The 17,487-nt window shown below is 47.5% G+C and overlaps 1 protein-coding gene across 6 annotated transcripts in view; it reads left to right on the top strand.

Annotated features, from left to right (window-relative positions):
- The window catches only part of TBC1D23 (TBC1 domain family member 23), a 714,314-nt gene that overhangs the window by 127,788 nt on the left and 569,039 nt on the right, over positions 1-17,487 (top strand). For all 6 annotated transcript variants that reach the window (XM_086934466.1, XM_086934463.1, XM_086934462.1 and 3 more), the window contains exon 4: positions 5,357-5,561. In XM_086934466.1, coding sequence (XP_086790592.1) covers positions 5,357-5,561 — 205 coding nt within the window. The remainder of the gene's footprint in view (positions 1-5,356; positions 5,562-17,487) is intronic.

Genomic DNA, 17,487 nt, shown 5'->3' on the forward strand with positions numbered 1-17,487 from the left:
GGATGGGATATCTATTTACAACAGGCCATCAGTGATCCAGCAACAGCGCTGTAAATTGAAGGAGGCCATAGACAGAATAATTGGTACCGGACAAGATCTCTCTGCAGCGCCTTCAGGCCCAAAGTATCTGAGATTGCCTCCTGTCAGTTACTGCCGACTGGCTTGTCCCCAATGCCGACTATGCCCCTCAATCCCCACCATGGAGTCTGTCCCGACTCCAGGCACGGAGTCATGTGTTCATGCGCTGTGGCAGATGGCGCAGCCCCGAGTGTAGATGCCCACACAGACACATCCAATGCTGGAAGGTGATCCAGTAGTCCTTTCGGACTCTCCGGGTCAGCCACCACGACTTCATCTGAGGGCGCAGTCACCCCCAACCGCATCTTTATTCTAATTCTGAGACATGGCTGCACCAATACAAAATGCCTCATCTTGTTGAGGACGCCTAAAACCCATTTCTATGATGATGATACTATTCATTGACCGGCAGGATGCCAGTGGGCTTGATACATCCCTTGACTATTGCCTCCATTCACCCCACTGGCTAAAGCTACAGAGGAATCTGTCTCCTTTTCCACGGTTATAATGAGAGCAGCAGAAGTACTAGACCTTACATTAGCAACTGCAGAGGTAAAGACCAACATCCTGACAGAGGTCCTTCACCCAGGGCAGACATCTCAAAAACCTTTACTTCCTTTGAATGTGGTTCTAACTGATACACTACTGGGCACCTGGCAAACTAGGATCCTGCCTACAGTTAATAGGCAGATTGCAAGGTGGCATAGGCATGCTCCTGGGGACCCTGGCTTCCATCTTCAGAAAACTACTCCAAGAGAGCCTTGTGGGGCAGATCTCCATAAGTAGAGCAATCCTAAATGCGTTTCCGGCCACACTGCTTGACAGCCTGAAATAGATGGAGGCATTGGGAGAATGGATGTTCTCTTCGGTCAGCTTTGTCTTTAGAGCGGTAAATGCCATCTGCGTCCTGGGCAGATATTTGCAAGCGTTGTGGGTTATGGTGGTGGACATCTTACAAACCATTCCAGATGATATTATGCTCAAAGTCCAGCACTTTATTCAGGATAGTCAAGACATGGCGAAGTACTCCTGATCGGGACTTGGACACCACTGACCGCTAGTGTAGAGAGTCAGGACCATCTTGGTGCTTAGATGCCAGGTTTGGATTCGCTCAATGGATGTGTCCAGTAACATCCTACAGTCCCTCATTGAGATGCTTTCAATGGTACTCCTCACTTTCGGAAACCAGGTGGATTCAGCTGTGGATCGCTTTAAAGAAAGCAAAATTACCAGGCACTCTCCCTTAGGTTGGAATGCCAGTACAGCAGTTTCCCCTACAGTTTTAACCGTTTCGAGGCTTCGGAAGGGAGACTGAGGCAGTGTCAAAACCTGCCTTAACAGCAACAGGCTTCACAAGCCTTACAAGATAGAACGGCCGTCAGTGCCCAGGGCACCTGAGACAGCACACTATTGAAACTCTTGCCTCTCCCCCTGCAAAGCCGATTTAGTTTTCTACTCTCTGGCACAGATCCGACTGGTGAGAGGTTGCGCCACCTTTTACCTCCCCAAGTGGAGAAACATTGCATCCAACAAAGGGAGCCATAGAGTGGGTGCCAGTATCAGAAATAAGGACTGGTTGACATACATTTCCCTTTTTGGTGGGGAAAAATTATGGAAGCCTCCACCCTATCCTCTATCTTCAACCTCTGACATTCTTGCTCAGGAAGTACAAGTTCAAAATGCTCACCATGGCCCAAGTTTTGTCTGCCCAGGAGACTGAATGGTGGCACTTCAAAACCCTGGCCTACAGTCCCACTGACTCTACCTGTGGTTTCAGGCAGTTCTATGAGCATTTTCAGATCTTAGTGCACTGTGGGTGATAACTAAATTTCACCCAAATGATGATGGTGGTCAATGCCCATATGTTGCGGTTGGGTTACTAGTCTTCCCGTACCTCAACGATTGTCTGCTAATGGCAGGCTCAGCTCCTACAGTTCTAACCACCTCCAGCCAACGGCCAACCTGCTTACATCGTTGGGCCTTTCCATCAACATGCCCCTGACTCCTTCACGACGACTCCCCTTCATTGGACCTGTCCTGGCTTGGTGCTCTTCAGAGCTTTCCCTCTGCATCAAAGAGTCCAAGACATGTTTCAGCCTTTGACCTGGGCTTCAAAGAGAGTGGCTCTGAAGCTTCTTGGCCTTCTGTCTCCTACTGAAAAAAAACTCATTAAAGCATGGAATTTCATGATATGGTAACAGAGTACCCATAAAACAGATGTCACAAACACACAAAATCTCTATACGTGTTCTGGTGAGTAATACAGATCATCCATCCGCCTTCATCGAGACTTTTAACCAATGGTTTTAAATGTTACGCGTACCTCCAATTTGAGTGGAAATATCAGGGATCTAACCAAAAAATAGAAAAGATATTTACAAATGTAAAATTAATGACAATATTATTACGAAAACCCACCTTCCTTGAATGTTTGTCACAAAGAGAACAGAAGACAATGACTATCTTTGCCAAACAGTATTGATTATACTGAATCCTCCTCTATCTCTCTTGCCCAGAGCTCTGAAGAAGTTCATCAAAGACCAACCCAAGTCATCCTATTGGCTCCAGACTGGCAAGGAGAGTGTGATATCCAGAGATTCTGGCCATGAGCATCTGTCCTCTGATCTGCCTGCCCCTTCAAGGAGACCCCCTATTGCAGAAGCAGGTTAGGGTCCTGCACTCATGCCTGCACAACCTCCTCCTTCATGCGTAAAAAAAAGTGATAAAATTAATGGCGTTTGATCTTCCTCCTGAAGTAGTAGGTGTCATCTTGACAGACAAGTGTCCCTCTACTAAAACAGTTAATTCAGCACCCTGGGAGAAGTTTGTTTTCTGGTGTACCTCTCAAAATATCCAGTGTCTACAGGCACAGCTGTCTGACATAGTTAATTTGTATTTTGCTAGCTCAGCAGGGCTTTGCTTTGGCAACAGTTAAAGATTATCTGTTGGTCCTTTCAGTCTTTCTACGTTTACCTGATTGAAAGGGTTGACTAACTTGTTTTGCCAGCTCCATTTGTGATGCTTCAGTGGGACCATAATTTGGTCCTCACTTTCCTTATGTCTAACCTGATTGAACCAGTGCACAGCTGTTCCCTGCCCCTAGTTACTACAATCACTATATTTCTGATAGCGATTGATTGATTTGCCGTCGGTCCAGCTGCTGTATTCCACCTTCGTCACACACAAGGGACTCCTCGGGTCGAAAGTGGCACTTCTCCTGAATTTTATCACACTATTTCACTTCTGACAGTATTATCACCCTGCCAGCCTTTTTTGCCCCACCTCATCCATCTAAAGAGGAAGAAAGATTTCATCTCCGTGGCATTTAGATCGCTCTGAGCTTTTACGCCAGTTGCACCAAAGAACGCTGGTTGGACATATGTCTGTGATAAAGAAAGGGAACGCTGTACAGAAAAGAACTATCTTCAGGTGATTTGTCTTATGTACCAAGATCTGTTGTGTACTGCCCAAGAAGCAGCCTTCAAAAGGTCTACATACGCATTCCAAAAGAGCAAAGGCTGCTACCACTACTCTGGCCTGCAGTGTGCCAGTCTTGGACATTTGATGGGCTGCTAAGTGGGCATCACTCCACATGTTCACGTGGCGCTACTGCCGGGAAAGTCGGGTCCAGCAAGAGGAGTATTTTTCCCGTCCTTTCTTGGAGGATTCCCTGCTCTGAACCATTTCACAGACCTACCACCTGGGGAGGTACTAACTTAATATCTATTCACAAGGTGAGAAATCTGCAGGTAGAAGTATCCAGCAGAAGAACAGGTTAACTTCTCTTCAGTAAGACCCTTTCTGGTGGCTACTCTATCTAGTCTTTTATTTCTCATTTGCTCACCCATCTTCCAGTCCTGTGCAATGGACTTATTTGGTCCATGCTAGTAAGGTTCTATAGAGATCTGCACTCTGGAGCAATCTAATTATTTATGGCTTTCTGTCACAGCTCTGACCGATACCAGAAAGAAACTGAAGTCAGTGTGTGGAGTTGACAGCTATGTAGGGGACCAGATGTCCTATCCAGGGCGAGGTGGACTTGATGCAGAGCCGCATGACTCCACCTACTGATACTCGAGTGATTTGCTGAGAAAAATCCCTGGATCGGTTCTGGTGCCTGGGGGTATTCACAAGGTGAGGGCTCTGTGGTTAGATAGTGTCCACCAGAAAGAGCTTTATCAAAGGAGAGTAACTTGTTTGGTACTGACATCTGCAAGGCGGCAACATAAAAATCGATTCCCAAGACATTACTGTTTGGATTCAGATAATGGTGCCAATGCCAAAAGTAGGAGGAAAAACTTGAGGAATCTGTTTAAATTGATAAATTGTATTTGTCAAACTACACTATACTTACTATACTATGCTATGCTTAGGACTGTTGTATTTTGTGTTTCTTCCTTCTGCCCACCAGCCGCCTTCTGATGGATAAAATGTTCTGAAACTAATATAATATTTATGACAATCAGTGAAGATCCTATAATGCAGAAGACAAAGTTGATAACTTTTTGTCCTAGTTATGCATTGTAGGAATCTTCATAGAAGTCCTAACCATTCCACCTGCCATCCCTGACAAGGTAGTGTTTGGCAATAGAAAACAAATATGAGAACAGATAGATCACCTATTTCACAGCAAAAAACAGAATTGCCAATAATGCATCGTGGGTATGGGAAGCTCCATGAGTCTTTAAGAGACAAGATGCTTTTCCCTCTTTTTTTAATGTAAGCCTATCGGGCTACATTTTTTCCGCTGAAAGCTTCACCCACATCGAATGCCGCAATACAGGCTTGAAGCTGCTCTTCAGGCGTTCATCAGTTTGTTTTTTTACATAAAACCATTTAGCTTCAGTTAGCCTGTTGAGAAGTGCTGCTTATGACAAATGGACACTAACATCCTGTGTGGCATTTCAGTTAACACTACATCTATGGAAAGTGCTCTGGGGTCCACTCATGCAGCAGGGAATTATTCTAACATGTATGACTTCATTGAAGATTCCTGTAATGCAGACCTAGGACTGCTAGTAAGTAACCTTTCCTTTTGGTTTAAGCTTCTGGTAATGAGTACTCTGCAGTAACTGCTCTACTGAAAAAAAATATACAATGCATATGTACATACTGCTCAGAGTCCTGGTTTCAGTTTGATATTTCTTTATTTATTTATGACTGACACTAAGTCAGACTGTTCATATTCTATCCCTCAGATTGATTTACTGTGTTTGTGTGAATCCAATTTTAGACTTTATTACATGTTAACCTAATGTTCTCCCTTTCTCTTGCCCAGATCAGCTCTCTGTGCCAGAAGATGAAAAAACAGTATTGCTTTTGGATATTGAATCCGTTATCACTTTTTACTGTAAATCTCGCAGTGTAAAATACCAATCAAGCCTCAGCTGGATCCATCTGCTCAAGCCATTGGTAGATCTTCGCATTCACCGCAGTGATTTGTACAACTGTTTCTATGCGATCAAGAATAAGTATATTCCCAGGTAAAAATAATCAATATATGTTGTGAAATAAAGCAATATAGTTGTATTTCCATTCATAAACATAATCCGATATTTTCTTCTACAAATGTTTCCATAGTGCTAGTTGAATTGCTTTATTTCGTTCGACATCAGTCCATGTCATTTGACACAGACTATCATAACAATCAATCAAATATATTTAAAATTTGGAGTGCAATTATCCAGTGTACACCAGATTTTTTTTAAGGCTCGGTGAACATAGATCTTTACTTCACAGCTTTTGGGTTCTTCTGAAATTTGATATCTTATTTCATAATTAGCCGGGTATTCTGAACTGCTACTCTTGAACATTAAATTGCCTTGTGCTAATCGTTGACGTTATTGTATGCAAAAGCGTATCGAGAAAGCACTTTCAAAGACAATTTTCTGTGCTTCTCTGGAACATTATAATTAACTCCTGTGATTGGCCCTGTTTTAAGAATGAGTGAAAAGGTACAGAGGAAATCTCTCCAAGTTAGTGCTGAGTTTACATTAATTTAAGTCAATTTTATTTTGCTGGCAGGAGACAGTAGGTGTAACCATAAACGTTCCCACACCAACAGTTGCAAATCTAGATTCATATTCCAGTTGAACAATAATTCTGTCAATGATTCTGGCTGTTTCACAAAAAGGTAATTGTAGGAGAGTAGGGTCTGCTATCCTTTGGTCACCCCAATTTTTACTTTTTTTTGCTTCACTGGTTTTCGACTTAATGAGGCTGAGGGCCTGCTAATCAGACCCCCAGCCTGCTGTTCTCTCTCTAAATTCACATACATGTACTATAGGTACTTAACCCAATTGGAACTGGACTCCTTGTCAGCCCCTGTACCATGCACTATAGGTGCTCAGGGCATAGGTGCCACCAAGGCCTACCAGGGGCTGCAGCATAGCTTTTGCCACCCCTGGCTGGTCCTTAAATTGACACAACTGGCTGATCACTCAGCTGGGGCAAGTTGGTGTAATCACCTCTTGCTTAGATATAGTATACCTATATCTAAACCTATATCTGGACCCATATAAACCTGTGAGTCACTCCTATGGAAGGCCTTATCAATCCTGGAGGCAGAGTGCGTGGTTTAATGTGAGATGGAGCTCGAGCATGAGCTGAGCCGGTCTGCAGTTGTCGAGAACAACTCCCTCAACTGTTCCGGGATAATGCCATACCATATACTATTAAGTGCATTATAATCCTCGCGGTTATATGTTAACTTTGGTTTGGCTTTATCAAAACATGTCGTGTAAGGTGTCATACGATTTGGAATACTATCCCCTCGACAGTCCTGTCGACGGGGATAGCATTCCACCCTTCTAGAGGGAGAAGACATGTTACTTTACTGAAACGCGGTTGATTTTAAAAGAGCCTCAGCATCACAAAATGGACGCTTCTGCCACAGACACAAGTCTGACCTCCTGCTGCTGACCAAAACTCAGCCGAGGAGGCCTGGACAAAAGCTTTCCTGTCGCGGGGAGGTGTCACACCACCCCAGACAGGAGATAGTGGATTGTAGCAGGGAGGTTTGAAAGAAACCAGACACTGCCTGGGGCGCACAAGGCTTCCCCTTGCATAATCCGGTCAAACCGGTTCTGGGGCACACCAGCCCCAGTCCCAGCGCGACCTGGACAAAGGGAAAGGTGTGTAACCACCCCCTTCCTGGGTCCCACCCATAGGAGGGCACCTAGCAGGTAATCCAGCCCCCTAGATTGGTATAAGAATGGGAGCAGTGCCAAAGCACTCAGATTATCCTAACTGAAACCTATGAAACAAAACTCTGGACCCTTCGACATCCTACTCGACTGAAGAATCTCCCTTGTGGTCAAGGAGTGACCACCCAGTGCAAACAGGCACCATCCAGCACCTCAACGTTTGCTTTGTTGTAGTTCCCGCCGGAACTTGAGCAACAGAGATCGTCCAGACCAAGCAAGCCTGCCTTCTAACAGCCCGATCCACAGTCCCTGCAGAGCTGAGACCCGTGGAGGCGACCTGAAGCGTGGGGCCCGCCATCTTGGAAAGACCACGAGATGCTGACCGTGCAGCCCACGAGTGATCCTCGAAGCTGTGCATTGGGGTCTGAGAAGCCCCAGCCCTAAGCCTCTCTTGCACCGAAGCTCACCCCTCTACACTCACCGAGTGCTGCGTGGGGCCCTTCTGCATCTTTTGGCTCAACGCGTTGGCCCGGTAACTTGCCCGTTGGTTTGTGGCCCCTGTGCGACGAACCTTGAAAACCAACTTGTGGGGAACCTATTTTCCAAGATGGCAGGCTGACGCCACCGAGTGAAGGAGCTTGCATGGAGCCGCTCCGTATCGCTTCTGAAAATTATCATGGAAAAAGCTTGGAGAGCCACTAAATGACCGTGCAACCTTGCAACAGAAAAACTGCCAAATTACATTTTCTTCGTGAGAGCGAGCCAAGTGCCGGAATCAGCCGAAGAGTTGCTGAACCAAAAGCGCATCTTCCGATAACAAAAGGGGGAGAAATAAAACAAACCTTCCAGCATTTTACCTGCAATCTAACTGCTGTTCGACTCGGATGCTGCGTCTTGCCTATCGACTGAGCAGAGGGGTGGTGCTGGTTTGGAGGCTTCGAAACACTGGTCTCCTCCGAGCGCTCGAGCGGACGTGCTACAGGGCGGGCCCTGGCCTTGGGCTGACCCTTGCACAGCTGTGCGCACCTACCGAGGATCAGTCGGCGTATCCTGTGGAAACAGCAGACCCGAGCACCTCCGCTGTTACCGTGCTGATGACTTCACGCCAGGCAACTCGCTCCTCCAGGACTGGCAGAGCTGGAAAGACAACAGCATTGAGGCAAGACGAAACAGGTACGATAATGGCGGGGTCAGCAAAACAAACTAAGACTGTCACAGGACTTTTAGCGGGAGCCTGCTCTCCAGCTCTAGTAAGCAGGAAATGCTCGACTGGGGCTGTGTTAGTTTCATTTTATGGGGTTGTTGCTGCTCTAACTAGCAGCACTAACAGAGATACTGTGTCAGATACTGTGCTAGGTACAAAAAAAAAACGGACGTTATTTGCATCTCAGGTACACCTTCCAATAATGTAGATATTAGTCAAACAAGTCTCGCTGGGGAGGACAGAGATAAAGATAAGCACAAAAACATAAATGCAAACGTTGATAAAAACAACCAGCCAGAACCTGACACTATAATTTATAAGGCAAGAGATGAAGCGACTGATGCCATACATGTGGATATAGTTACTACTGATGGTGCCACACATGATACTGAAAACACTGATTTGACACGTATACCTTCAGCACCGGACTTAACTATGAGGTACGAGGTTGAAATGTGCGATCTAACTAAGAATTCTACGCCCATATTAGAGACTGCGATAACTACAAAGGAGCTACCGGTAGACAAATTAACCAATAAAAATGACCACTCACTAAATATTGAAACTGAGAGGGCAGTAGAAGACTCCAATCAAGACTATGAAGAGATCTCGGGAGAGAGTGAGCCAGATATAGAGGTAACTCCTGCCAGAGACCATGCCGGACAAGCCAACAATACAAAGAGAACAAAATTTAAAGCCAAGATCAAACAAAAACAAAAACCTACGACTCGCAAATCACTGAGTAAAGATCCTTCTACGAATAAAAAGGGACGCAAGGCTCTAATTGAGGATAGCCCATTGAGGAAGTGGATCGAAGCAAAGGGAGGAGTGAAGGGCATGGCCCTAAGGCTATCAGGAGCAAGCTTTGACGACGGCTTACATATAAGGGATAATACAACTCTGGGGACAGATAATGTGGATAACACGGATACCGCGGATAAAACAAAATCTAAAACGGATGCAACAATCCCACTACCCCCACCAACTGAAAACAAACCGGTTGATAATGACGCCATCACTACTGCACAGCCGGATCCCTCAACTGCTCCAACAACTCCTATTTCTGGCAGCTCGACCAAGGACTTAGATATTAGAGAAATAATCAGCTCACCAACTGCTACAATAGATTCTAACTTAAGGTCGATATCGAGTGAACCAGTCACTTATATATCAGAAACTTTAAATGATGATTCCAATGAAATTGTGTCTTTAAATTCTAACCAGACCTCCCCGGCTGTCAATACCGTAACTTCATTACTGGAGTCCAGTCAAATCTTAAATCAACCGCAGCCACATCCAAACCAGGGGATGAAATTCACAATCATTTTTTTTTTTTTTTGGTGTAAGACATTTATTTCACATTGCCACATAGGTAATATACAGTTGCATCGCCTACAACCTGATGAGGCCGGCTGTACATGTTGGTGGTATCTCCAATTATGACTCTGTTCTTACACGGCCCATCAGCCGACAACCGTAGGTCCGGCGGCGCTTTCGTGACATAGTTATCATGCATGTTATTCGACAATGTTGCATTCTGATATAGTTGCGTTCTCGGTCTCACATTTTATTTATTACATATGTAACCTCAACAACCTAGAGGAAAAAAAATTAACAAAACCCCTAAAAACTTAAAGCACTGTGTCACAGCATTCTCCCCCCTCCATCACACTTCTAAAAACCACATTTAGCAGCAGGTGGCCAGGTTCAGGTCTGCACCATTGGTGTCTCATTGTCAGAAGCAATCGTTAGCAGATATTGTCTGAAGGGTGCCCAATAGTCTCTGGGGCGTGAACCTGCCGGTAGCTCCTCCTCGTACGTGGCCAATGTATCACTACAATATGTCAAGTCCTCCAGCCAGTTTTTCATCTTGGGCTTCAATTTACTACTCCAGTGCAACGATGCCCTCCTTTTCGCCATTAGCAGGGCAATTGCACAGTTTTCGCCTGTGCGCCTTCAGTTGCGGAACTATTCCTAGCAAGCAAATTTTGGCCGTGCATTGTAAAGTTGCCCCGAGTATGGCATTAATGGTCTGTATCACTCGTTCCCAATATTGCGCCACCGAATTACAGTGCCAAGCTAAATGCATAAAGTCCGCATTCTCCTGCCCACATCTTGTACAGTTAGAGTTATCTCTTAAGCCATACCTGTGGAGTCTATGAGGTGTGTGGTACATGTGATGGAGGTATTTATAGTGGATGAGCCTGAGATTGCCGTTGGGTGTCAGCATCCCCGTCAGTATACAGGTGGTCTCCCATTCCTCTTCTGTGAGTGTCTCAGCTAGCGCTGTGCACCATTTCTCCCTGGCCCTTTCAGTGTTTCCCCCTATGTTTGTTTGCGCGCTTTTGTATAATCTGGACACCAGGTGAGAGGCAGAGGGTGCGGTGAGTACCAGTTGCAAAGGGGCTAGTGTCTGCGGTTCGTCCGGGAGTGTCGGAAAGTGTTCTCTCATTGCCCTTTGTAACCTGTAGTAGTTAAAACTGAACAGCAACGTCTGGTTTCGGATGTAGTCTAGTTTGTCTAGTGTTATGAATTGTCCGTCTCTGTATAGATCGCCTAGTTTGTCTATGCCAGCGTGTTTTAGGAGGCCCATCCCAACCTGTTCTTGTGCAACAGATATGGCCGGGTGGTGTGCTAGTGGGAGCGCTGGTGCGTAAAGTGGTGTGCTATGTGCCATCTTACTCAATAGCCTCCATGCTTCGATCGTGGTGTTTACCGGGTTGATGTCGTGGTCGTGCAATCTGGGTCGTTTATGTGGCAATATACTAGTCAGTGGGTTTGGATCTGCGTCACCTTGCTCCACTGCAACATGTGTTAGGAAGGGTATCTCGTGGAACCAGTAATGCGCAAATCGCGCCTGGGCACATAATAGAGGTAGATATCTGGGACCTTAAAGCCTCCTTTAGCGTATGGTAGCGTCATTGTCTGTAAATCTAACCTTGCTTGTTTTCCTGCCCAGATTAATGACAACATAAGGGATTTTATGTTTCGAAACACCTCCGCTGGGGGCTTAATAGGAATGTTGTTGAATAAGTACAGAAATTTTGGCAGCAGCACCATTTTTACTATGGCGAGTCTATCAGCCAGGGACAGCGGCAGCCCAACCCACCTCTTGATCTTATCCTCTAGTGTGGATATAGCTCTCCCGTAGTTGGTGCGGATGACCAGCTCCGGGTCCCTGTGGAACCATATGCCCAAGTATCTCGTCGGTTCGTCTTGCCATTCCAGAGGATAGTCCAAAGCAGTAGACTGGGTACCATCTGTTAACGGTAGCACTAGGGACTTGGTCCAATTAATCTGTAGTCCCGAGTAGTGGCCAAATTTAAGGTATTCCCGCAGCAGCGGGTTAAGATGTTGTTCTGGGTTTTTTACGTAAAGGACCATGCCATCTGCGTACAATGCTATGTGTATGGGACGTGTTGGGAGCTGAATGGCTGAGTAGTGATGGTGTTGTCTGATTTTACAAGCCAATGGCTCAAGGATGAGTGCAAACAGCATTGGTGACAGTGGGCACCCCTGCCTGGTGCCGCGTCTGATTTCTATTGGGTTCGAAATATGTTTATTTATCCTTATGCGTGCCGTCAGGTCCGTGTACAGCATCGTTATCCAACCTATGTACACTGGCGGGAATCCCATTCGCACCAGCACCGCGTGGAGAAAGGGCCAGTCGATCGTGTCGAACGTTTTGGCCGCATCTAGTAAGACAGCTACAGCCTTTATGTCCGGGGCCAAGTAGTGCACCAGGGCAAACAGAGTGCGGGTATTGTGCGTGGTCGATCTGTTTGGTATGAACCCAGCTTGGTCAGGCCTAATCAGCAGCGGCATGAGCGGTTTTAGTCTATCAGCTAGTATGCCTGCTAGTATTTTAGTATCTACATTGATCAGTGAGAGAGGGCGGTAAGAATCGCATTGTTCTTCGTCCTTGCCTGGTTTTAGTAATGCAATGATTAGCGCCTCTCTCATCGATGCCGGCAGTGTTTGGGCTTCGTGGGCGGCCTCATATAGCCTCACTAGATTCGTTGCCAGTATGTCGGCGAATGCTTTGTAAAATTCTATTACGAAGCCATCTGGCCCCGGAGCTTTTCCATTTGGGAGTCGTCTAATGGTATCTACGACCTCCTGTGTTGTGATAGGTCGCGCTAAGTATTCTCTGTGGCCGTCCGCCAACCACGCTAGCTCCACATCAGCCATGTAGGCCAACAGTTCTTCTTGTGGTATCAGTGGTCGTGCCTCATAAAGCGCCCCATACGTGCCCATGAACTCTCCCATTATAGTCTTGATATTATGTGTGCGTGTTCCTGCCTTAGTTTTTATAGCCGTGACGTGCTGCGGTGTCCTGCCTGTACATATCTTTTGGGCCAGGGCCCTACCAGGTCTTCCCCCCTCTCCGTACCTTCTGGCCGTTGTCCGTTTAAATATGTATTTTAGCTCATCCTCTGCAAATTTGTGGTGATCTGACAGTAACGCCCTAATGTCACTCAACAGTGCAGTATCACCAGTCTGTGTGTATCGCTGTTCCAGCTCTTGTATCGCCTCCTCCCGCCTCTGTAATTGGTGGCGTATGTCTTTTAGAATGCCAGAGGTTGTACTGATGCACACGCCACGTATTGTTGCCTTGAAGGCTTCCCACAGGAGGCACGGGTCCTCCGTCGTGGGAGAATTTAGCTCTAAATAGTCCGTGATCGCTTTTAGGATGGTGTCACATACAGCGGATCACGCAAGGCTTGTGCATTAAACCGCCACACATACAGTGGCGAGACATAGTGTGCGATTTGTAGCTTTAATAGCACGGGGCTGTGATCCGAAAGGGTCCTGGGGAGGTGTGTGATATTCCCTACCCATGCTACGACATCCTGCGTGCCTACCAAAAGTCTAATCTGGACCAACTTCTATTGGCCGCATTAATGTGCGTCGCTGCTTGTTTCCCAGGGTGTGTTAACCTCCACATGTCGCCCAGGTGTAGGTCAGTCATCGTATTTAGTAGCATCGCCCTCGCTTTTACATGTGGTTCCAGTGTATGTAGTGCTCTATCATTCCCATCTTGTAGCGTGACGTTAAAGTCCCCTCCCCAGATGATATTTTCTGCCCGTATATCCGCTAGTTTGTGCCATAACCTTTCATAGAAGGAGTCGTCGTCTACGTTTGGGCCATATAAGTTTACTAGAGCCACTTGTTGCTGTCTCACCTTTCCCACCACTGCTACGTATCTTCCCTCAGTGTCTTTGTGCGTTTCCGAAATCTGAAAATGGGTCCCTTTCTTTATCAGGATACTGACACCCCTCGAATATGTCGAGTAGTTCGAACTAGTGGTGGACTCTGCCCATTTATCGCCCAGCTTTGATGTGCTAGTAGGCGCCAGGTGCGTTTCTTGTAGAAAGGCCACGTTTACTTTGAGTCTGTCAAAATACGCAAACATTTGCCTTATCTTTTTTGGAGTGCCTAGGCCCCGTATATTCCATGTTAAAAAATTTTGTGTATCCGGACGTGCCATTACAGTTTGCTTGGTGGTAGTGTCTCCGTGGCAGATCCGCCTAGCCCCGCCAGTCCGCAGGCTGACATTCCTAGGTCATGTGTGTGCTGTGGTTCTCTTGTTAGGAGTGTGTACATAACAGCATCATTACGTGCAATGAATGTGGTCGCAATGCCTCACAGACACAGTGCATTCATGTGAACAGTTCCCACCTTCCCCTCCCCCCCACCTCCCACTTCAGCGCCCAAACTGTGCCAAAGCCATTCCCATAGCAACTTCAAACCTATGTCATAACTTGAATTGGGGTACACCCGCCTGGGGGTGTCGCCGATAGCACACATCTCCATCCACATGGTGGATGTGGACGGGTGCGTATTACATCAATACTGTTGCCGAGTTTTTCCCTTCCCCTACCCTTCTTGTCTTATGCATTGAAACAGATCCCCCCCCCCCCCCCCCCCTCTAATGGCCAGTCCTTGATGCAGGCAGTTGCAGGCCGTGTACCTCCCTGCTCCCATGTCGGCCCTCCTTTGCAGATAGCCTCTCAGTTCAGGGGTGTGCTGGTTCAGGTCCCACAGTTTACTGCCTATGCACCCTGACTAATCCTCCCCACGGGTCATGTACAGATGCCCAGCATCTATGAACGTCAAATGTACTCACTGTTCAACAGCCATGTTCGTCACCATCGTAACTACATTGGTTGGTCACCCCTGTTCCGCAATGGAGTTCAGTTTGCTGCGCAATGCCTACGGTAATGCCGCAGGCCCCAGCTGTCCGAGCAGTAGTATCCTACTGGACCGTGTGACTCCGCCGTTAATGTAGTTAGTCATTATCGCTCATTCTTTCCTCTCTTTCCCTTTCTTTTCGGCGTTTTCCAAGTTTTTTGACGTAGTCCTGTGCCGCCTGCACCGTCGGTAGAATCACCGGTTTGCCCTCCGTTAGAATTTTGAGTTTTGCGGGGTAGAGCATCGCATATCCAACTTCCATTTCCCGGAGTTTCTTTTTTACTGCAGCAAACTCTTTCTGCGCCATTTGCACTGCCATGGTGTGGTCAGGATAGAATTCCAAGGTGTTTCCCTGATAGGTGACTGTGCCTTTTTCCCTAGCAAGTCTGAGTATAGTGTTCCTATCTCTATAGTTGAGGATGCGGGCAATGATCATCCGAGGGGTGGCTCCTGGTTTTGGGGTGGGGGCCAGAGAGCAGTGTGCACGCTCGACCAAAAATACTTCCGAAAATCTCCCGGTCCCAAATATGTCCTTCAGCATTGTCTCCACATAAGTCTCCATCTTGCCAGTGTTGGTGGACTCCGGCAGACCCGAGATGCGTACGTTATTGCGGCGAGACCTCGCTTCCTGGTCCTCCACCTTCGCTTTCAGGGCCTCCAGGGTCTTTTCGATGGTGCTGCACGCTTTTGTTGTATCCCTGGATTGATCTTCGACCGTGGAGATCCTCTGCTCTGCTTCCACCAGCCGCTCCTCGTGGTTTTCCAATTTCGCTGTCATAGCGTCCACCCTCAACACAACATTGTCCATCTTGTTGTTCATTTCCTGTAAGCTTTGTTGGATGGCCCTTAGCACTGTTTCCATACCGGCGCCATCTCCCAGGTCTTGCTCCCCGTCTGCTTCCTGAGCTGGCCCAGTTTTGGTCGTCTGCTTCCTGGTTTCGAAGGGCAGCTTCGACTGCTGCTTATCGGGTTTCCCCATCTCACTGGGAGTCGCAGTTGGGCTACTAAGACGTGTTCCTGGGCTTTTCGGGGTCGTGGGCGCTGCCGCTGTCCGTTTACGTCGCTGTAAAGTGCCTATCGTCCCCGGTGCCGCGAGACTATGCATTGGACCATCCACCCTTCAACATAATCGCCCAGTGTCGAGCTTGTCACTGTTGTGATGATACGCTAGTGCGTGTGTTGCTGCTGCGCGTTTTACCGGTTATGCCATGCCAGGCTCTCGTTGGCGCGCACTGTGGGACCCAGTCTGAAATGGCGCCCGTGCTCTGTCGCTCTTCGCGACGCGTGTTGGGTCAGTGCCGCGAGGTAATATGCTGTCCTGCACGGTGCCAGCCTTGTATATGCAATCATGCGCCGGTATTGCCACGTTTCTTTGGGCCTCGCGTTTTATCCCCCTCGCTGCCAGCTGTCCGCAGATCTTTGCTCACGCCGATTACATGCGGCCGTTATATCAAGCTTGCGCCTTCTACTGTGCACCTCTTAACGGCGTGTGGCGTCCCCATCTGAGCGCTCCATACTCCGCTCCCTTATCAGTTGTGCCACGCTCTCCGCCTCCTCCTCTCGGCCTCTTGGTCTGCCCGCTTTCGCTCGATCCGGTGCAGTCTCAAGGCATCGGGTGAGCGGCAGTACCTGTCTCGGAATCGCCGTCCTTGCGTTCCACCGCCGCCGCCATTTTGTCAGTCCTGGAACGCAACCTCACCGCAGTTCTTACGCCGCGTATAACGAGCGCCCAGTTCACACTCCCCGCTGTTGTTGTTGCTCCGCGTGGGTGAGGTGTTTTCCCGGCAGTTGTGCCAGCGGCTGGGGGCGTTCAGCTCTGTTGTGCTCTGCGTCTCCGTGGTCCGGTCGCCGCCATTTTGGATCGCCTCTCACCCGCACCAGTGCGTTCGCCAATTTCTTCCTCCTGGATCTTCGGCGCCTCACGGAAACCGCCGCTGGACAATGTCACCACTTTCCGATGACCATTTTTCTGTTTGTTTCCCCTTTTGGAGCGGGTTTGGGGATGTAGGGATCGCTTTTCCCGCACCCGTCCGGCGGAGCTGACTCAGATGCCAGCCATCCGGCAGTGCGCCCTCTAGCGCCCCCTAAAATTCACAATCATTCAGATAATATCCCTATGGGATTAATTATGCAAACTCTTATGGCACAAAGGCAGGAAAGTCATCAACAGCATCTACAACTAAGAGAGGACAACACTAAGCTACAGGCCTTTATGAGCGAAGTATGTCAAAAACTGGGGGGAGTTACACAAGAGATAGAAGATTTGAAAACACGAGTTGCGGGAGTCGAAGTGAGCACTTCTCGAACAGAATCAACCACAAGAACTCAATCAGCCCGTATCACTCAACTAGAGGCTAAAGTTGAAGACATGGAGAATCGGGCACGAAGACACAATCTAAGACTATTCGGGGTTCCTGAAGGGGCTGACCCCCGTTCTTTCGTAGTGAGACTCTTTCAAAAAGCCTTCTGCGATCTCTCCGATTGGGACTGGGACTCCCAACTTCAACGGGTTCATAGACTACCTTCTGCTCCAAGGAATCAAAATAATACATTTCCCAGACCCCTATTGATATACTTTGGTAATTTCTTACTGAAACAAGCGGTAGCCCTCAAAGCCCAAGTTAATAACCCAGTCACTATGGATAATATTACTTTCTTTGTACGCTCTGATTTGAGCAAGGCTACAATGGATCGGCGCTGGGAACTTCGCAAACGTATTGACTCTTTCAAAGCAATCTGTTGTACAGTGTACTTACAGGTACCCGCTCGGCTCAAAGTCATTAGGAATGGCCAATCATTATTTTTTTCTGATCCGGAGGAGGCGACTAAGCATTTGGAGAAACTCACGAGAGAGAAACCCTAAGA

This window comes from Lissotriton vulgaris, chromosome 8 (assembly GCF_964263255.1).
Source record: "Lissotriton vulgaris chromosome 8, aLisVul1.2, whole genome shotgun sequence".
NCBI lineage: Eukaryota > Metazoa > Chordata > Amphibia > Caudata > Salamandridae > Lissotriton > Lissotriton vulgaris.